Source organism: Salmo salar, chromosome ssa14 (assembly GCF_905237065.1).
Source record: "Salmo salar chromosome ssa14, Ssal_v3.1, whole genome shotgun sequence".
In the NCBI taxonomy this organism is placed as follows: domain Eukaryota; kingdom Metazoa; phylum Chordata; class Actinopteri; order Salmoniformes; family Salmonidae; genus Salmo; species Salmo salar.
The window spans coordinates 30,357,945-30,380,963 of record NC_059455.1 but is presented as its reverse complement, the minus strand read 5'-3'; the positions used below and the strand labels follow the sequence as shown (position 1 = coordinate 30,380,963).

General features: G+C 44.7%; 1 protein-coding gene across 4 annotated transcripts in view; it reads left to right on the top strand.

The window, feature by feature from the left end:
* The window catches only part of LOC106569134 (voltage-dependent R-type calcium channel subunit alpha-1E), a 73,683-nt gene that overhangs the window by 6,189 nt on the left and 44,475 nt on the right, over window positions 1-23,019 (top strand). For 3 of the 4 annotated variants that reach the window (XM_014140141.2, XM_014140142.2, XM_014140140.2), the window contains exons 3-5: window positions 2,489-2,752; window positions 4,514-4,619; window positions 10,597-10,736. In XM_014140141.2, the coding sequence (XP_013995616.1) occupies window positions 2,489-2,752; window positions 4,514-4,619; window positions 10,597-10,736 (510 nt within the window). Of the gene's footprint in view, window positions 1-1,775; window positions 2,064-2,488; window positions 2,753-4,513; window positions 4,620-10,596; window positions 10,737-23,019 lie in introns of those variants that run through there. The other variant, XM_014140143.2, reaches the window with a different exon arrangement.

Sequence of the window (23,019 nt, the reverse complement as noted above, 5' to 3'; positions counted from 1 at the left end):
AACAAACATACAGTGGAGATACATTCTTCAAATTCATTACTTTGCACAATAATCTTATCACAGCACTGGCAAACCATGGTTTACCAACTCCCTGACCAAAATGGCTGACCTTTATCCCATCATAAGAAGGTTAATGTCCATTCTAGTATTCTAATTCTATGCTTTCAACATATGAGCAGCGCTCATAGTCGTTCATTTAACTTATTTTACCAGAGTGAAATATTATTTGAAGGCGGTATTGGCCCCTCCGTTTATCTAGAGGGACTGAAACCTTGACATGGTTTGCCAGAAGCTGAGTTGCCCTGGGGGAGAAACCGATTTCTGTAGGAAGTGGTTGCTCTATTGTGCAACATGGCTTTTGTTGGCTAAATGAAAAGAACATAGCAGAAATTCAAGAGAGCTGTGTCGCTATGGAAACAACTGCTAAGAGAGAGAAAAACGAATTTCATGTTCATAGAAATGGACAAATATTTTAGGCCCACCTCTTAGGGTCTTTTCTGGTGCTTTATGTAATGGATGTTTAAAAAATATTTACATATCACTTTATGTACTGTAGTACTATTGTCTCTCTCTTTCTATTTTCTATTTCTCTGTTTCTCTCTCACTCCCCCCCTCTCCTTCTAAAGTATCTACACATATACCCATAGGGATAGAGGGAGGGATGGGGGATGTGGGGTTGGGATGAAGTGGTGGTCATTTTTAAGATCCATTACCACATCTCCCTCCGTCCCCATTGGGAAGGGAAGAACAGTGGCAGATGGAACGAGAGAGCCCCGTGTTGCCAAATTAGGTCTCCATCACACTCTGAATTAGTGTGAAAGCCCCTGCTTTCTTCTCCTCTCTCTCCCACATAAAGGGGGGCAGCTCCTCAAGATCTATTTCATGATCTATTTTTATTTCAGACATTATATTCCAATATTAGCTCAATGACCTGGATTGGTTAAATATTTTTAATATTATCCTACAAGTCTGTCTTCATTAATAAACATACTGTATCTCAATGCTCTCACTGTGTAGCTTAAAGCTAATATGTAACATTTAAGGTGGACACATGGAAATCTGTTCCTTAACACCAGAGGAAACCAGACTTCTTTGTGTGATAATGTTTACCTTTCAATTGGGGAGGCTTTCAGCAGTTTTCTTGGTTCCAATAAGTTCTCTTTGTCTCAAGTCTTTGTTTTAGTCTTATGATGGTGGCTCTACAGAAACGCAGGCTATGCTGATAGTGTGTTAATTAATGCAAGGACTGTGACCTAGTGGTACCAATGACACAGGTCATGCTTTGCAAGACATGTTTGTTTAAATGCATTGCAGAGAAAGGGGCCTATTTGTGTGGGCAGATTGTTTGTCACCTTATTTTCTAGCTGTACTTTACTTTAACATAATGCTAACACTTAGGATCACTAATGTGTTCCTTTACTTTCAGAGGTGATTTTACCCCCACCCCTCTAACCCCACCCCCTTAGGAATTCTGGTTCTTGTTTTAAATGTAGAACTTACAAGGGCATGTGAATGGTGTGGATAATGGAGATAGAATGCATAGATAGTTTCCATATGTATTTTTGGAAACTGCCAATTCTGACAAAATGTCAGTGTTCATCCTTGAACACTGAAATATATATTGCCATGGAAACGGAAATATGATTTTTCTATCTCATGACAATTCTCATTCAGATGTACATACATTATGTTGAAAATTGCCATAGGCTACTGAAAGACGTGGGAGGGGTTGCGCAAGTGTGCGGGAGCTCGCGCTCACTCTGCTTCGTGGTCATTTGGCGGCAGGTAAACACATTGAAAGATAATCGTTCGCGGATCAAACCAGTATTCTAGCGCCAAATGGTTCTCTCTGCAGAAACAATTACGTGTATCATTGTTAAACGGATAAAAGAATTCGAAAATGTTTTAGAGATACAAATTGGTCGCTTCGGAAAGTTACCAAAATCTATTTTGACTGGATGAGAGGAGATGCGTAAAGTTTTTGGAGACGAGGATACATGTCCCGTGGACTCCATTGTCTAACGAAGATCAACTGGGTTTAGGCTAAATATGCATTCTATAGTGTACGTTACTGAATTTACATGTTTTTAGAAAGTGTTAAGTGAAAAGTCGGTGAATGTTGTTCCTGTTCCGAGTTTATCCAGTGATTCGCTTATGTTGAAACTTGCCTGGAGCGTGACTAACCATCACCGTTCACTCGCCCGGACAGATGGGGTGATCTAGATGGAAATATTTTACAATCCGTGTAATCAAATCGTTATACATTATTAGTATGAAAACTCAACAGGAAATGTACCTTTTGTAGTTCACTTCAGTATGGAATGACATTGCATGTAACTTTTGTTTGGGGGGGGGGGCTCTTTGCGCCTCATCAGGTCGGCTGTCAATGGATATTTTATTACTCTACCAACAAATTTGCTTTTTAATTTGTTTTGATATCCAAGGCAACAGCATATAGCAAGTTTTATCCTGGTTTTTCCCTCCATAGAATGGCTCGGTTTGGAGATGAGGTTCAGATGACGATGGATTCCCGAGACTCCGGGGACCCGGAGCGCGGGGAGGACGGCGGGGACACGGCTTCAGGTACAGGGTCAGGGACGCTAAAACAAACCAAAGCGGCGAGGGCGCGCACCATGGCTCTCTACAACCCTATACCCCACCGGCAGAACTGCCTCACTGTCAACAGGTCGCTCTTCATATTCGCCGAGGACAATTTAATTCGGAAAACCGCCAAGAGGATCATAGAATGGCCATATCCTTCCTTATACTATACATACTCACTCACACGTTATGTCTACCTGAATATCACAGCACTCAAGATTTGTTTTGTGTTGTCCGTCCGTTGTCAAACAGTATTGCTAACTGCTACTTTGACTGTGGTGCATATCAGCACAATGGACAGCGCCGATACTTATCTATATTAAAATGGCTGTCCTCAGTCCTCACTTTTAATTGAGTTCTTTAGATTTGATTGGACTGTTATAGTAGGCCTTCAGTTTGTTCTTCTTTTTTATTTTCTTCATTTTTTGAGGTACATTTGTCTATTAGTCAGTCTATTAGTCCGAAATACACATGTTTTTGTTGTTGCCTTTTTCTATGCTAAATCTATCATTATCCACCAAAGACCACAGAGACTGCTGAGTTTTGTCATGCTTATACATACGGTATAATGCTTATACTAATACGTTATTGTGCTTTACAGATAATGCATTGATTCCATAATGCAATACACTGCTCTTTTGAGATGTATCATCATACGTTGTGCCACTCTACTGCTTCCTGTTATTTAACCACCATCCCAGTTGTTGTGTGGGTGTACAACCAGAGTGGTCAAGACAAGCTGAACACAGATGGTTGGAGGTATTTTTTAAAATATTTTATAAATATCATTTTTTTACCTTTATTTTGACAGGTAGTCATGCTGAGTGTGAGTGTGAATGTGAGACTGTCAGTGTTCAGGACCAGATAGTCTTTTGTTTTCTGCACTTGATTGAGCTTGTGTGAGGCAATGGAACTAATAGAAAAGTCCCAAAAGTGCAAGTCCCGCCCACCTGGCACTTCCAGGCAGGTTCAATCAAACCTATTTTAAAGAAAACTATACTTTTTGAACCCAGGTCTAGTTGTTGGTGGTGAATATTCATTCAAGTGGCTGTGAATGACTAATGGAAGTCAAGGCTCTGGAGAGTATTATTTTGTTGAGGAGTATTATTTTGTTGAGGAGTATTATTTTGTTGAGGAGTATTATTTTCTTATTGAGATTGGCTATTTGTAACTAGTTTGAGTCGTGCCGACATGATGAAGACTCATCAATGTGATTTACAGTAGCTCCCAGAGGCCCCCGCCACAGCCCTCCTCAGTGAGTTAATGACACCATTTTCACTCAAGGCTAGAAATTAATAATGAAGGAGAAAGTGTCTCATGTGGCGCCTCTTACGATAGCCAAGACAAACACAGTCTCTCATGCACACACGGCTGCACACACACACACACACACACACACACACACACACACACACACACACACACACACACACCATTAACAGAGTGATGCAGCAGCAAAGCTGTGGGTATCACAGTTTACATACAACAGGTCCCTCGAAGTGTTGCCCTGTGGGAAAGAGGCTCTCAGGCCAAAGTGACTTTTGAGCACACTCAGATAAATGTTACTGTAAAAGGTTGTTGCCATGGATACTACATTAGCTCTGACTGCTTTGATGCCAGTCTCCATTTGAACCATTCCATTGTCCATCCATCCGTCATCTAATAATCCATCCATACAATTCTAATTTAACTGTAACTACCAACATCCACAGCCATTCTGTATAACCTGAGTATAGCAAACATTAGGGACACCTTCCTAATATTGAGTTGCAATGTTTTGTATTCTCAGTGTATATATAATAGTTTCCATTCCAATATAATCAGCATTGTCATTATCATTGGTTTGTCACGATTGTCTTGAACTGTATATAATCATGTAAAAAAGCCCTGTCCTTAACCTTGTGGCCCTTACACCGTTTGAGTGGGTGATCCTGGCGACCATCACGGCCAACTGCATCGTCCTGGCCCTGGAGCAACATCTTCCTGGGGAGGACAAGACCCCCATGGCCAAAAGACTGGTGAGACTACAGGCCTTGATCGGTTAATATTAGGCATTTAGGCTGCATCTCAAATGGTACCCTATTCACTATATAGTGTTGTAACTTAAATGTGTTATAGCGTTTACAGTTTATTCATAGCCAGACATAATTATTTATTATTACAGTTTACAAGTGAAGTCTATGTATTTTATTGCAATACATGTGACAGAACTATTTACACCTTTCTGTTGTATTGGTTGAAAACTGCAAGTACCATAATGTCTTGAGGCAGTAAGTGAGAACAAGATGTTTTGTACAGTCTAAAGTGGTAAAATGTAACGTGAATGATTCAATTCACTCAAAGAACCTTTCATCGCATAACTAAAAAGTTACAGTTGAAGTCGCAAGTTTACATACACTTATGTTGGAGTAATTATTGTTTTTCAACCACTCCACAAATTTCTTGTTAACAAACTATAGTTTTGACAAGTCGGTTAGGACAACTACTTTGTGCGTGACACAAGTCATTTTTCCAACAATTGTTTACAGACAGATTATTTCACTGATAATTCACTGTATCACAATTCCAGTGGGTCAGTTTACATACACTAGGTTGACTGTGCCTTTAAACAGCTTGGAAAATTCCAGAAAATGATGTAATGGCTTTAGAAGCTTCTGATAGGCTAATTGACATCATTTGAGTCAATTGGAGGTGTACCTGTGGATGTATTTCAAGGCCTACCTTCAAACTCAGTGCCTCTTTGCTTGACATCATGGGAAAATGAAAAGAAATCAGCCAAGACCTCAGAAAATAAATTGTAGACCTCCACAAGTCTGGTTCATCCTTGGGAGCAATTTCCAAATGCCTGAAGGTACCACGTTCATCTGTACAAACAATAGTACGCAAGTATAAACACCATGGGACCACGCAGCCGTCATACCGCTCAGGGAGGAGACGCATTCTGTCTCCTAGAGATGAACGTACTTTAGTGCGAAAAGTGCAAATCAGTCACAGAACAACAGCAAAGGACCTTGTGAAGATGCTGGAGGAAACAGGTACAAAAGTATCAATATCCACAATATCCACAGAGTCCTATATCGACATAACCTGAAAGGCCGCTCAGCAAGGAAGAAACCACTGCTCCAAAACCGCCATAAAAAAGCCAGACTACGGTTTGCAACTGCACATGGGGACAAAGATCGTACTTTTTGGAGAAATGTCCACTGGTTGATGAAAGAAAAATAGAACTCTTTGGCCATAATAACCATCGTTATGTTTGGAGGAAAAAGGGGGATGCTTGCAAGCCGAAGAACACCATCCCAACCGTGATGCACGGGGTGGCAGCATCATGTTGTGGCGGTGCTTTGCTGCAGGAGGGACTGATGCACTTCACAAAATAGATGGCATCAGGTAAATTATGTGGCTATATTGAAGCAACATTTCAAGACATCAGTCAGGAAGTTAAAGCTTGGTCGCAAATGGGTCTTCCAAATGGACAATGACCCCAAGCATACAGTCGTGGCCAAAAGTTTTGAGAATGACACAAATAATAATTTTCACAAAGTCTGCTGCCTCAGTTTGTATGGTGGCAATTTGCATATACTCCAGAATGTTATGAAGAGTGATCAGGTGAATTGCCATTAATTGCAAAGTCCCTCTTTGCCATGCAAATGAACTGAATCCCCCAAAAACATTTCCACTGCATTTCAGCCCTGCCACAAAAGGACCAGCTGACGTCATGTCAGTGATTCTCTCGTTAACACAGGTGTGAGTGTTGACGAGGACAAGGCTGGAGATCACTCTGTCATGCTGATTGAGTTCGAATAACAGACTGGAAACTTCAGAAGGAGGGTGGTGCTTGGAATCATTGTTCGTCCTCTGTCAGTCATGGTTACTTGCAAGGAAACACGTGCCGTCATCATTGCTTTGCACAAAAAGGGCTTCACAGGCAAGGATATTGCTGCCAGTAAGATTGCACCTAAATCAACCATTTATAGGATCATCAAGAACTTCAAGGAGAGCGGTTCAATTCTTGTGAAGAAGGACCGTCTCCTAAAGTTGATTCAGCTGCGGGATCAGGGCACCACTAGTACAGAGCTTGCTCGGGAATGGCAGCAAGCAGGTGTGAGTGCATCTGCACGCACAGTGAGGCAAAGACTTTTGGAGGATGGCCCGGTGTCGAGAAGGGCAGCAAAGAAACTACTTCTCTCCAGGAAAAACATCGGGGACAGACTGATATTCTGCAAAAGGTACAGGGATTGGACTGCTGAGGACTGGGGTAAAGTCATTTTCTCTGATGAATCCCCTTTCCGGTTGTTTGGGGCGTACGGAAAAAAGCTTGTCCGGAGACGACAAGGTGAGTGCTACCATCAGTCCTGTGTCATGCCAACAGTAAAGCATCCTGAGACCATTCATGTGTGGGGTTGCTTCTCAGCCAAGGGAGTGGGCTCACTCACAATTTTGCCTTAGAACACAGCCATGAATAAGGAATGGTACCAACACATCCCCCGAGAGCAACTTCTCCCAACCATCCAGGAACAGTTTGCTGACGAACAATGCCCTTTCCAGCATGATGGAGTACCTTGCCATAAGGCAAAAGTGATAACTAAGTGGCTCGGGGAACAAAACATTGATATTTAGGGTCCATGGCCAGGAAACTCACCAGACCTTAATCCCATTGAGAACTTGTGGTCTATCCTCAAGAGGCGGTTGGACAAACAAAAACCCACAAATTCTGACGAACTCCAAGCATTAATTATGCAAGAATGGGCTGCCATCAGTCAGGATGTGGCCCAGAAGTTAACTGACAGCATGCCAGGGTGGATTGCAGAGGTCTTTAAAAATAAGGATCAACACTGCAAATATTGACTCTTTGCATCAACTTCATGTGATTGTCAATAAAAGCCTTTGACACTTGTGAAATGCTTGTAATTATACTTTAGTATTCCATAGTAACATCTGACAACAATATCGAAAGACACTGAAGCCGCAAACTTTGTGAAAATTAATATTTGTCTCATTCTCAAAGCTTTTGGCCACGACTGTACTTCCAAAGTTGTGGCAAAATGGCTTAAGGATAACAAAGTCAAGGTATTAGAGTGGCCATCACAAAGCCTTGACCTCAATCCTATAGAAAATGTGTGGGCAGAACTGAAAAAGCGTGTGAGAGCAGGGAGGCCTACAAACCTGACTCAGTTACACCAGCTCTGTCAGGAGGAATGGGCCAAAACTCACCCAACTTATTGTGGGAAGCTTGTTGAAGGCTACCCGAAACGTTTGACCCAAGTTAAACAATTTAAAGGCAATGCTACTAAATACTAATTGAGTGTATGTAAACTTCTGACCCACTGGGAATGCGATGAAAGAAATAAAAGCTGAAATGAATAATTCTCTCTACTATTATTCTGACATTTCACATTCTTAAAATAAAGTGGTGATCCTAACTGACCTAAGACAGGGAATTTTTACTTGGATCAAATGTCAGGAATTGTGAAAAACTGAGTTTAAATGTATTTGGCTAAGGTGTATATAAACTTCCGACTTCAACTGTAAGTAGTGCACTATATTGGGAATAGGGTGCCATTTGGGATGCACATTACTTTACAGTAAGCAATATACGTAGCAGCCCATTTCCAGGTTAACAAGTCTAATTGCCATTCGGACCTATGGCTTCTGGGTTTTTTAGGTTTGGCTGTAATATGCCGCGTTCACGTGCTATCAGAAACTCGGAACCTAACTTACAGGTTTTTTTAATGGCTTTGGTATTTTCACAAGTATGTGGTACATTTTCACAACTCTTAGTACAAAAACTCCAAACTAGTCACACTGCCAGTCCTTCACTCAAAACCTGTCATTTTTGTTTAACCAGGCAAGTCAGTTATGAACAAATTGTTATTTACAATGACGCCCTACCCCGGCCAAACCCGGACGACACTGGGCCAATTGTGCACCGCCCTATGGGACTAGTAATCACGGCCAGATGTGATGTAGCCTGGAGATCGAAACCAGGGACTGTAGTGACGCCTCTTGCACTAAGATGCAGTGCCTTAGACCGCTGTGCCACTCGGGATCCTTTTAGATTGTAAAAATCTCTCACCACACAACCATTGATTGAAAATATCTTTAATGTGAAATTTAATGAGAACATTCGTTTACTCACCAAAACACAACATAATGATCTTTTACAATTAGTACTTTTAACTACCAGTTAAACCAATAGCAAACAATGCAAGATATGTTTCAAATCACCCTTAGAAGTATACATTACAGTAGATTACACAGATTTCACATTAGGCAATACACTTACATTAGCCAACAAAATTGACAGAAAATTGGCCGATGAGGTTCCACCCACGGCGTCGAGTTTTGGCCAGGTTGAAGCCCGCTTCATCAACAAAGATTTACTCGTGATGGTTCACAGCAGGACCAAGCACCAACACCCTCGAAAAATATATTTTGGTGAGTTATTTTTACAGAATAGTTCCAATATGGTATTGCGAGGTAGCATGTGCATCAAATAGTAACAGTAATACAGTATATAGTGCTGTACAAGAACATACTCGGCCTGCAGTTGTTTCATTAGGTCGTTGTTTCTCTCGAAAGGCACCAGGTAAATATGTTTCATAGATACCTGGTGCCTCTTCTAAAGGAAGGCGATTGTTGGTAGGCTGATGGATGCCACATTGGCAAAGGTGTCAATGTTCTCCTCAACGTTCTGCTTTATTTCGGACAGCCATAAGTCAACTCCTGCTGGTCGGTCAGCACACTGCCACGGCCACCACCACGGGGTCTTCTGTCAATTCTGAGGGTAGAACAGAGTATACTGTCAATAGATCATACCTTAAGAATTCAAACATGTTTTGGGAATTTACATGCATTACTATATGTCATTTACTGTACATGTAATGGTAAAGCATAGTGCATATCCTGCAGACTTACCAGTTTTCTTGGCGAAATGTTCTCTTGATCAAATTGACAGTTGATCTTTTCAGATTGGGGTGAACTAATCTGGCAGCCTCTGCCATGGCAAGGACTCTGTTTACCACATCTTCAACGACGATGGCCATGACTTCATTAGACACAGCAGTTCCCTGCCGTCTGCCTCCCTCTCTCTGATGTCCACCTCTTTGATGTGGCCCATGCCCACCTCTCTGATGGGCCCCTTGTCCACGAGCTCTTTGATTTCTTCCTCCCCCTTTCTGTCTATCCTGCTCCATGTTTACACACACCCTTTTACATGGTGACCAAGGTGGTTACCACTATGTAAAATCAATTAACAATAACGAGTAGTCATTGTGTGTGGTTATCATGTATCATACATGTAATTTAGATGTTTCTACTTTACAAAAAAAACACATTATTTCTGTAGTTCTCAAAATCCATATATAATGGACAAACCGGTTTAAAATCTATAGGTTTACCAAACGGTTAAATGATTAAGCATTAACCACAGTTGGATTAAGTGATGGTCAAATGTATTTTAACAATTGAGAAGAGAATCATGTGAAAAGTATGCATGTGACCATTGCATTGGGAAAGGCCCATAAAGGATTACTTTATAGGAAAGGTATTTCTAGATGAAACACTAATTCGTTTTGGTGAAAAAGTTACTGTGGGATGTTGTGTGTTGTACTTCGTCAATTGAAAATGTGCTTAAAGTTTTGAAAAAAAAGGCCTTTTTGATTATCTGTTTTGAGTTTTGTACTAAGAGTTGTGAAATTTTACCACATACTTGTGAAAATAGTACCAAAGCGATAAATAAACTTGTATTTGCGTAGAGCTTCCGATTGGTTGATTCTGATACTTCCCAAGTGGGTAACTCGGGATCATCTTTTTACAACGAGTTACCAAGTCGGAAATTTCAGAGTTTCCTAGTTCGGACTAGCACTTGAACACTGCATTAAACTACACATTCTCATGGGTGCATACCCTCACAAACATACCTGTGTAAATGTACAATATGGTTTGTGTCCCTCTGATGTTCTAATGCATCCATACTGTATCTTCCCCCTACAGGAGTGTACTGAGCCTTACTTCATTGGGATCTTCTGTTTTGAGTTTGGCATCAAGCTGGTGGCACTGGGCTTTGTGTTCCATAAAGGCTCCTACCTGAGGAATGGATGGAATATCATGGACTTCATCGTGGTGGTCAGCGGGTGAGTTACAACTAGTGAAATATGGATTGCTATGCATTTATGTGGGACATTTGGACTAGAAGCTCTGGCACACTTACGATGGACAAATATCACTTGTTTATTTTGTGCCAATGTTTTGGCCTCAAGGCCTTAGTCAGAACATTTTCTTGGAGCTCAGCTGGTGAGGGACAGCACGGGCCTCTTATGTCTCCTCTCCGTGACCTCCAAACCTGTGGCCATGTGTCCACAGTGGGTTTTTCCTTGTGGACTCTTTTGCAAACACATCCATATGGATCTTGTCTTCTGCAGTTAGGCAGTTACTATTAATGATTGGTTAGATAGCTGTTCATCATTACAAAAAGGTGCTTATGCATAACAAGGTGAAGTGTGTGCTTCCCCTGCACAGTGTGGCTATGCAGCCAGCAGATAGGTGGGTGGATAAGTGGATTGGCTGTCGTGTCGAAAACCTGTTTAGTTTTGCCCCCCAGGGCCTCTGTGAATTACATGTAAATGTAGTGAGAAAGAGAGAGAGCATAGAGAGAGAGAAAGCGATTGGGTTCATTTCTGCTTTATGTTTATCTAACACTTTACTTCTTCATAATGCTCTAAGTCAACATTTTTGGCATCCATATTTGGTATTTTCTGTTGTATGTAGGGAAGCAGCATACAGCATACAGTATACAGGGAAGATGGCTGTTGGCATGCTGACATCACAGCTCACCCCAACGCCCACGTCTCTCTCTCGCTCTCTCCACTTTCTCTCACTGAATGCACTTACATAAAAGGACCTGCATCACGTTGACACACCGTTTAGGACAGACCCAAACTCAACAGCTGTTCTATCACCATTTAGTAAATACCCATCGCACACTGTCTAAAAAACATGGAAGAATCTGAAACAGAGCCTCTTGGTGCAAAATATTTCAGTTACTCAATTATAATAATCAGTGTGGGGTCTCGCCAGGTCAGAGAGACCACTCCATGTCTGTACTGTCTCTGGATTCAAGTGTTACGAGGACAGACAAACTGTCTGGCGCAGTCACATACTGTAGTGAATAGAGGGGTTCGTAAAGTGCATCCTTTTGTCTGAGCCAGTAATGAGTCAAAGCGAAAACATCCACGCTGTACTCTTATTGTGTCATGAGTAGTCATCTGTGTGTGTCTGTGTGTGTATGAGAGAGAGAGTTTTTAATACGCTATGCCTGTCGGGGCCTCTAGCTCAGGTCAGGACCTGGGTGAATCAGAGCTGTTTCAGTTCCATGCGTCATCCCCTGACAAGTGTCACTATTTCAAATGAGAGATGTGTCATGCTTTTTCCTGCTACTCATTGCTACTCATGTTCAGTATATTGCATGCTGCGCACTGCATATTATTGTGAGCGATAACAGTGGTGGATAAAATACTTAATTGTAATACTTGAGTAAAAGTAAAGATACCTTAATAGAAAAGGACTCAGGTACACGAGCAGTGAAGAGCAATGAGCCAGTAACTGAAAGGTTGGTGGTTTCAGCTCCTGAGCTGACTAAGTGAAAAATCTGTCAATGTGCCCTTGAGCAAGGCACTTAACCCTAATTTCTCCTGTAAATCGCTCTGGATTAGATCATCTGCTACAATGCATTCAGAAAGTATTCAGATCCCTTCCCTTTTTCCACATGTTGTTACGTTACAGCCATATTCTAAAATGCATTCAATAAAAAACATCCTCATCTACACAATACCCCATAATGACAAAGCGAAAACAGTTTTTAGGACATTTTTGCACATTTATATAAAATATACAAAATTAATACCTTATTTACATAAGTATTCAGACCCTTTGCTATGAGACTCGAAATTGAGCTCAGCCTGTTTCCATTGATAATCCTTGAAATGTTTCTACAACTTGATTGGAGTCCACCTGTGTTAAATTCAGTTGATTGGACATGATTTGGAAAGGCACACTCCTGTCTCTATAAGGTCCCACAGTTGACAGTGCATGTCAGAGCAAAAACCAAGCCATGAGGTTGAAGGAATTATCCGTAGAGCTCCGAGACAGAATTTCTGCAGCATTGAAGGTCCTCAAGAACAGTGGCCTCCATCATTCTTAAGTGGAAGAAGTTTGTAACCACCAAGTCTGTTGCTAGAGCTAGCTGCCCAGCCAAACTGAGCAATTGGGGGAGAAGGGCCTTGGTAAGGGAGGTGACCAAGAACCCGATGGTCACTCTGACAGAGCTCCAGAGTTCTACTGTGGAGACAGCCATCTCTGCAGCACTCCACCAATCGTGCCTTTATTCTAGAGTGGCCAGACGGAAGCCACTCCTCAGTAAAATGCACATGATAGCCCACTTGAAGTTTGCCAAATGGTACCTAAAGGTCTCAGACCATGACAAACAAGATTCTCTGGTCTGATGAAACCAAGATTGAACTGTTTGAATTGAATGTCAAGCGTCACGTCTGGAGGAAACCTGGCACCATCCCTACGGTGAAGCAAGATGGTGGCAACATCATGCTGTGGGGATGTTTTTTAGCGGCAGGGATTGGGAGTCTAGTCAGGATTAAGGGAAAGATGAACGGAGCAAAGTACAGAGAGATCCTTGATGAAAACCTGCTCCAGAGTGCTCAGGACCTCAGACTGGGATGAAGGTTTACCTCCCAACAGGACAACGACCCTAAACACACAGCCAAGACAACGCAGGAGTGGCTTCGGGACAAGTCTCTGAATGCCAGACCCCGGACTTGAACCAGATCGAACATCTCTGGAGAGGCCTGAAAATAGGTGTGCAGCAACGCTCCCCATCCAACCTGACAGAGCTTGAGAGGATCTGCAGAGAAGAATGAGAGAAACTTCCCAAATACAGCTGTGCCAAGCTTGTAGCGTCATACCCAAGAAGACTCAAGGCTGTAATCGCTGCCAACGGTGCTTCAACAAAGTACTGAGTAAAGGGTCTGATTACTTATGTAAATGTGGTATTTCAGTTTGAGATTTTTTATACATTTGCTAAAATTTCTAAAAACCAGTTTTTGCTTTGTCATTATGGGGTATTGTGTGTAAATTGATGAGAAACAATGAATTTAATCAATTTTGGAATAAGGCTGTAACGTAACAAAATGTGGAAAAAGTCAAGCGGTCTGAATACTTTCCAAATGCATACTAAATTACTAAAATATGAAAGTCACCCAGTAAAATACTACTTGAGTAGTATAAAATTATATGGTTTTAAATGTACTTAAGTACAGTGGTGGAAAAAGCACTCAATTGTCATACTTGACTAAAATTAAATACTATTCATAAAATTCCTTATAGGAAACCAGACGGTCAGTTGTTAGTTTTACTGTGAAATATGTATCTGGTCAAACACATATTTTTCCCAATAATTTTTCTCCAAAAGTTCCAAAAGAACTTATGTGACATACTTTCTGGTGGAAGGCATGTTCCCCCTCTCCCCCCCACCCCTCCTCCCCTCCTCCCTTCCCCTCCTCCCCTCCTCCCCTCCCCTCCACCATCTAGGAAGTAAGTCAGACATAAGAGGAACAGCACACATGTCACGGCGGCGGCCGACTGGGAAATGAAACAAGGCCAGTGGGCCAGTAGCTGGCGGCTTTCATTCCGTCCGAAATTAATGAAATTGTTGGAACCTCATCTACAGGGACTCAGAGCTCAATTAAGAATTCTTAATTTTTATGGGGAGAGTGTGTAGAAAAACCCAGATTTGCTGGGATTCTGAACATGTTCAATTACAGTAACTCCCCCGGCAACAAGTTTGGTACTGGTGGATTGGATGTCGTTGATTAGCGTAGATTTGTATGCCAGGTGAATTGTATTGCATATGTCGGTACTCCAATTATGTATTAGTAGAACTGGATAGCTACAGTATATTATGCACTTATACAGTACTATGTATGTTTAGGAGTTTTCTGTTTCATGGATTTGAACATGCAACCCTTTAGTCACTAGTCCATGTCTCTCCATGTCTCTACCCTCTTTGCCACACTGCATTGTACTACTCACCAATCAATGTAGTATTCATCAATCAATCAATCAATCAGTGGTGCATCATTGAGTCATGTTCTCGCGCTCTTTTGCTCCTGACCCCTCTCTCTCTACTGTATGTGTCAGACCAGCTCATCGTCCCTGCTCCCCTCACCCCTCTCTCTCTACTGTATGTGTCAGACCAGCTCATCGTCCCTGCTCCCCTCACCCCTCTCTCTCTACTGAATGTGTCAGACTAGCTCATCGTCCCTGCTCCTCTCACCCCTCTCTCTCTACTGTATGTGTCAGACCAGCTCATCATCCCTGCTCCCCTGACCCCTCTCTCTCTACTGTATGTTTCAGACCAGCTCATCGTCCCTGCTCCTCTCACCCCTCTCTCTCTACTGTATGTGTCAGACCAGCTCATCGTCCCTGCTCCTCTCACCCCTCTCTCTCTACTGTATGTGTCAGACCAGCTCATCGTCCCTGCTCCCCTCACCCCTCTCTCTCTACTGAATGTGTCAGACCAGCTCATCGTCCCTGCTCCTCTCACCCCTCTCTCTCTACTGTATGTGTCAGACCAGCTCATCGTCCCTGCTCCCCTCACCCCTCTCTCTCTACTGTATGTGTCAGACCAGCTCATCGTCCCTGCTCCCCTGACCCCTCTCTCTCTACTGTATGTTTCAGACCAGCTCATCGTCCCTGCTCCTCTCACCCCTCTCTCTCTACTGAATGTGTCAGACCAGCTCATCGTCCCTGCTCCCCTCACCCCTCTCTCTCTACTGTATGTGTCAGACCAGCTCATCGTCCCTGCTCCCCTCACCCCTCTCTCTCTACTGAATGTGTCAGACCAGCTCATCGTCCCTGCTCCCCTCACCCCTCTCTCTCTACTGTATGTGTCAGACCAGCTCATCGTCCCTGCTCCCCTCACCCCTCTCTCTACTGAATGTGTCAGACTAGCTCATCGTCCCTGCTCCCCTCACCCCTCTCTCTCTACTGTATGTGTCAGACCAGCTCATCGTCCCTGCTCCCCTGACCCCTCTCTCTCTACTGAATGTGTCAGACCAGCTCATCGTCCCTGCTCCCCTCACCCCTCTCTCTCTACTGTATGTTTCAGACCAGCTCATCGTCCCTGCTCCTCTCACCCCTCTCTCTCTACTGTATGTGTCAGACCAGCTCATCGTCCCTGCTCCCCTCACCCCTCTCTCTCTACTGAATGTGTCAGACCAGCTCATCGTCCCTGCTCCTCTCACCCCTCTCTCTCTACTGTATGTGTCAGACCAGCTCATCGTCCCTGCTCCTCTCACCCCTCTCTCTCTACTGTATGTGTCAGACCAGCTCATCGTCCCTGCTCCTCTCACCCCTCTCTCTCTACTGTATGTGTCAGACCAGCTCATCGTCCCTGCTCCCCTCACCCCTCTCTCTCTACTGTATGTGTCAGACCAGCTCATCGTCCCTGCTCCTCTCACCCCTCTCTCTCTACTGTATGTTTCAGACCAGCTCATCGTCCCTGCTCCTCTCACCCCTCTCTCTCTACTGTATGTTTCAGACCAGCTCATCGTCCCTGCTCCTCTCACCCCTCTCTCTCTACTGTATGTGTCAGACCAGCTCATCGTCCCTGCTCCCCTGACCCCTCTCTCTCTACTGTATGTTTCAGACCAGCTCATCGTCCCTGCTCCCCTCACCCCTCTCTCTCTACTGTATGTTTCAGACCAGCTCATCGTCCCTGCTCCCCTCACCCCTCTCTCTCTACTGTATGTGTCAGACCAGCTCATCGTCCCTGCTCCTCTCACCCCTCTCTCTCTACTGTATGTGTCAGACCAGCTCATCGTCCCTGCTCCTCTCACCCCTCTCTCTCTACTGTATGTGTCAGACCAGCTCATCGTCCCTGCTCCCCTCACCCCTCTCTCTCTACTGAATGTGTCAGACCAGCTCATCGTCCCTGCTCCTCTCACCCCTCTCTCTCTACTGTATGTGTCAGACCAGCTCATCGTCCCTGCTCCCCTGACCCCTCTCTCTCTACTGTATGTGTCAGACCAGCTCATCGTCCCTGCTCCCCTGACCCCTCTCTCTCTACTGTATGTTTCAGACCAGCTCATCGTCCCTGCTCCTCTCACCCCTCTCTCTCTACTGTATGTGTCAGACCAGCTCATCGTCCCTGCTCCCCTCACCCCTCTCTCTCTACTGTATGTGTCAGACCAGCTCATCGTCCCTGCTCCTCTCACCCCTCTCTCTCTACTGTATGTGTCAGACCAGCTCATCGTCCCTGCTCCTCTCACCCCTCTCTCTCTACTGTATGTTTCAGACCAGCTCATCGTCCCTGCTCCTCTCACCCCTCTCTCTCTACTGTATGTGTCAGACCAGCTCATCATCCCTGCTCCTCTCACCCCTCTCTCTCTACTGTATGTGTCAGACCAGCTCATCGTCCCTGCTCCTCTCACCCCTCTCTCTCTACTGTATGTTTCAGACCAGCTCATCGTCCCTGCTCCTCTCACCCCTCTCTCTCTACTGTATGTTTCAGACCAGCTCATCGTCCCTGCTCCTCTCACCCCTCTCTACTGTATGTGTCAGACCAGCTCATCGTCCCTGCTCCCCTCACCCCTCTCTCTCTACTGTATGTTTCAGACCAGCTCATCGTCCCTGCTCCCCTGACCCCTCTCTCTCTACTGTATGTGTCAGACCAGCTCATCGTCCCTGCTCCTCTCACCCCTCTCTCTCTACTGTATGTGTCAGACCAGCTCATCGTCCCTGCTCCCCTCACCCCTCTCTCTCTACTGTATGTGTCAGACCAGCTCATCGTCCCTGCTCCTCTCACCCCTCTCTCTCTACTGTATGTGTCAGACCAGCTCATCGTCCCTGCTCCTCTCACCCCTCTCTCTCTACTGTATGTGTCAGACCAGCTCATCGTCCCTGCTCCTCTCACCCCTCTCTCTCTACTGAATGTGTCAGACCAGCTCATCGTCCCTGCTCCCCTGACCCCTCTCTCTCTACTGTATGTTTCAGACCAGCTCATCGTCCCTGCTCCTCTCACCCCTCTCTCTCTACTGTATGTGTCAGACCAGCTCATCGTCCCTGCTCCCCTGACCCCTCTCTCTCTACTGTATGTTTCAGACCAGCTCATCGTCCCTGCTCCTCTCACCCCTCTCTCTCTACTGAATGTGTCAGACTAGCTCATCGTCCCTGCTCCCCTGACCCCTCTCTCTCTACTGTATGTGTCAGACCAGCTCATCGTCCCTGCTCCTCTCACCCCTCTCTCTCTACTGTATGTGTCAGACCAGCTCATCGTCCCTGCTCCCCTCACCCCTCTCTCTCTACTGTATGTGTCAGACCAGCTCATCGTCCCTGCTCCTCTCACCCCTCTCTCTCTACTGAATGTGTCAGACCAGCTCATCGTCCCTGCTCCCCTCACCCCTCTCTCTCTACTGTATGTGTCAGACCAGCTCATCGTCCCTGCTCCTCTCACCCCTCTCTCTCTACTGAATGTGTCAGACTAGCTCATCGTCCCTGCTCCTCTCACCCCTCTCTCTCTACTGTATGTTTCAGACCAGCTCATCGTCCCTGCTCCTCTCACCCCTCTCTCTCTACTGTATGTGTCAGACCAGCTCATCGTCCCTGCTCCTCTCACCCCTCTCTCTCTACTGTATGTTTCAGACCAGCTCATCGTCCCTGCTCCCCTCACCCCTCTCTCTCTACTGTATGTGTCAGACCAGCTCATCGTCCCTGCTCCCCTCACCCCTCTCTCTCTACTGTATGTGTCAGACCAGCTCATCGTCCCTGCTCCTCTCACCCCTCTCTCTCTACTGTATGTGTCAGACCAGCTCATCGTCCCTGCTCCCCTCACCCCTCTCTCTCTACTGTATGTTTCAGACCAGCTCATCGTCCCTGCTCCCCTGACCCCTCTCTCTCTACTGTATGTGTCAGACCAGCTCATCGTCCCTGCTCCCCTCACCCCTCTCTCTCTACTGTATGTGTCAGACCAGCTCATCGTCCCTGCTCCTCTCACCCCTCTCTCTCTACTGTATGTGTCAGACCAGCTCATCGTCCCTGCTCCCCTCACCCCTCTCTCTCTACTGTATGTGTCAGACCAGCTCATCGTCCCTGCTCCCCTGACCCCTCTCTCTCTACTGTATGTTTCAGACCAGCTCATCGTCCCTGCTCCTCTCACCCCTCTCTCTCTACTGTATGTGTCAGACCAGCTCATCGTCCCTGCTCCCCTCACCCCTCTCTCTCTACTGTATGTGTCAGACCAGCTCATCGTCCCTGCTCCTCTCACCCCTCTCTCTCTACTGTATGTGTCAGACCAGCTCATCGTCCCTGCTCCTCTCACCCCTCTCTCTCTACTGTATGTTTCGGACCAGCTCATCGTCCCTGCTCCCCTCACCCCTCTCTCTCTACTGTATGTGTCAGACCAGCTCATCGTCCCTGCTCCCCTCACCCCTCTCTCTCTACTGTATGTGTCAGACCAGCTCATCGTCCCTGCTCCTCTCACCCCTCTCTCTCTACTGTATGTGTCAGACCAGCTCATCGTCCCTGCTCCCCTCACCCCTCTCTCTCTACTGTATGTGTCAGACTAGCTCATCGTCCCTGCTCCTCTCACCCCTCTCTCTCTACTGTATGTTTCAGACCAGCTCATCGTCCCTGCTCCTCTCACCCCTCTCTCTCTACTGAATGTTTCAGACCAGCTCATCGTCCCTGCTCCTCTCACCCCTCTCTCTCTACTGTATGTGTCAGACCAGCTCATCGTCCCTGCTCCCCTCACCCCTCTCTCTCTACTGTATGTGTCAGACCAGCTCATCGTCCCTGCTCCCCTCACCCCTCTCTCTCTACTGTATGTGTCAGACCAGCTCATCGTCCCTGCTCCTCTCACCCCTCTCTCTCTACTGTATGTGTCAGACCAGCTCATCGTCCCTGCTCCCCTCACCCCTCTCTCTCTACTGTATGTGTCAGACTAGCTCATCGTCCCTGCTCCTCTCACCCCTCTCTCTCTACTGTATGTTTCAGACCAGCTCATCGTCCCTGCTCCTCTCACCCCTCTCTCTCTACTGAATGTTTCAGACCAGCTCATCGTCCCTGCTCCTCTCACCCCTCTCTCTCTACTGTATGTGTCAGACCAGCTCATCGTCCCTGCTCCCCTCACCCCTCTCTCTCTACTGTATGTGTCAGACCAGCTCATCGTCCCTGCTCCCCTCACCCCCCAGCCCGGTCCTCCAGCCTTTGCCCCCTGCCCCTTGTGCGTCTCTCTGCTGTCCCTGTTGGAGAGTGTGTGTGACACTTAGCTGTAATGCATAATATATTTGGGTGGGTGTTCTGAATGATTCATTAGCCATCTGGCACAGAGACAGCTACTCCATACTGTGTGTGTGTGTGTGTGTGTGTGTGTGTGTGTGTGACTGTGTGTGTGTGACTGTGTGTGTGTGTGTGTGTGTGTGTGTGTGTGTGTGTGTGTGTGTGTGTGTGTGTGTGTGTGTGTGTGTGTGTGTGTGTTTGTGTGTGTGTGCTCCTCAGCATATATTCAGTCCAGCTCTTAGTTCCCCTTCATTTTCCTTCTCAGTCTGTATACAGAAATGTTTTTTTTCTACAGCAGTTATCACCTAAATCAATCAATTAACAAGTTAATCACTCAATTAATTAATCAATTAACCATATAATCACTCAACCAATCAATCGTGCATCATTCAGTCACATAATCCTATTGTGCCCTTGATAGTGAACTCAAGAAATGAATTGACATGTTATATTGCATTAGAAGTACTCACCATGGGTGTTAACCTTGAGTTTTAAAAGAGAGATCGTGTAGGGGTCTCATTTCCAATCATGCTTTGCTAATTGAACTGTATAAACAATGGTTTATAGTCCCATGTGGGTAGTCGTTGTGAAAACACAGGCCCAGCTATTTATTCGGTGACTAATAATGGATAAATGCCGCCTGCTTTTCTAATCCCAATGGAAGCATGCGGAATGTTTTATAAAACATTATGTTTATAACATTAAATGGAAGACAATGCACTTAAAACTAGTACTGGCATCAATAGGCGTACACACAGGACTCCTCTGTATGTCTTGTCATTCGCTGTAAGCAATCTTCTTAAAATGGCAGCAACATGATGTTCAAATAGTTTCTCTTTTTTTTCTTCTTATATTTCCCTCCCTGTGTTCAGTGGTTGTTCTCTGTGTAGGTGGAGGTGTGTGGGAGAGGCCGGCAGGCCACATTCTGTTCATGTAATGAATTCAACCACTTAAAAGTCAGTTTCAGTACAATACAGTGTTACACTATGAGGCGACCGGGAAGGTAGAGCAGCCACTCAGTGTAACGTGAACAAACGACAACAAACCAACACAGAAACAGCATAAATAAATTCCAGAAATCTGGCCGTGCAATTCATATCTATCCATTACATTAACAACTACACTCTTAGAAAAAAAGGTGCTATCTAGAACCTTAAAGGTTTCTTTGGCTGTCCCCATAGAAGAACCCTTTGAAGAACCCTTTTTGGTTCCAGGTAGAACCCTTTTGGGTTCCTTGTAGAACCCTCTATGGAAAGGGTTCTACATGGTATCCAAAAGGGTTCTACCTGGAACCAAAAAAGGGTTCTTCCTGGAACCAAAAACGGTTCTCCAATGGGGACAGCCGAATAACTTTTTTGGAACCCTTTGTTCTAAGAGTGTTCTGAACATTCTCTCTAATAGCTAGTGTATTTCTCCAGTTCAGGTCATGGTGGATTTAGACTGTGTAGATGTGACAGACTGGTCTGCCAGTCTGTTTGTGCTGTCATGTCAACTGGCACTCATTATCGTGTTTGGCTTGACAATGACAGCAATGGATCTGGGACCAGGCTTTTGGACTTGTGGCTCTAAACGAAACTTGGACAAAGCATTTTATGGAGGTTTTCCCTTGCATTGATTGTATTTTTACAGTTGTTCTGGTGATTTGTTTGGACAGAAGGGATTCAGCTGCATGAAACTAGTGATCTGTGGTCAGAAGAAATTCTCTGCCCAATCAGCCATGAAGGAGCAGCAGTGCTACAGCTTTTGTTCAATGTGTTTGATGGCTGTAGACTCCCACACCTCTCCACATTCTCTCTCTGCTCTCTCTCTCACTCTCTCTTTCTCTCTCTCTCTCTCTCTCTCTCTCTTTTTGTCTCTCTCTCTATCACCTCTCTCTCTCTCTCTCTCTCTCTCTCTCTCTCTCGCTTTCTGTCTCTCTATCACCTCTCTCTCTCTCTCTCTCCATCCCTCTCTCTATTGCGTGGGCCCACACTTGAGTTTCTGCAATGTGCTTTCTGCCTACCCTCCTCAAACACACACCCCCTCCCCCACAATCCGCAGCACTTACTATCAGAAGTTAATCGATGAATCTATACATAGAATAGAATGAATGCCTGTTCAAAGTCATACATGTATGGCGTTAGCAATGTAGTGTACAGTACAATGTACAGGAAGTCCAGTTAATACAGAGACTGATTTGCCTTTCTTTACTTCCTGTTGGCTGCTGTAAATGTTTTCAATGTTTGTGTGCGTGGGTGGAGGGATGTCAATATGTATGTGGGTTGTTGAGGGATGTGAATAGGGTTATTCCATGTCATTTCAGCAAGCCATGACACCCACCATCTCAGATTGTTCTGAACTAATTTCTGTAGTTAGAAACAGATAAGATTAGCATTCTTGAAACATTATTTTGGTGAAATTGTATTTGATCAAATTGATTGCACCCAAATTGGCTATTTTAATTTATAGGATTCATATAATCTTCAATAAATATAGTACCTAACAACCGATTTGGATCATATTTATTTTTAACAATGACTAAGACATGAGGAATGTTGGATTCCCCCCCCCCACACACACACACACACAACCCACGCTAATCCCACCCCAACAACCAGTGTACAGTATCAGTTCTCTATGTTTGAGAAGGAGTATAAAGATGTGGTTTGGAGTATGCTTTTTCATCCTTTGTAATGTATTTCCTGTGACTCTGGTGATGGTCCCTCCCCCCCAATGAATTTGCTTACATTATTTACCATAAATGAGTATGAAAGTACCAAGTTTTCCCAACTAGGTGCCACTGTTCCTGCTACTGCCACCACACCCTTTTATCCATTTTGCTGGTCTCTTGTGTTTATTAAATAGATCACAGCATTTCTTTGCATCTTTGAGCAGAAAACCAATAGCTTTTACTGATGATGAAAATACATTGTGTTGTCAATTGTGTGGTCAACCCAGTCCTTCATGAAAGCCATTCAGTTTGTCCTTCTCTTAGCAACCTAATGCTTCAACACAACTATCGTTGAGTATTCTAACAAATGGAGGCTCTCTCTGGGCTATCCATATGGTGCAATTCTCATATGAAGACTT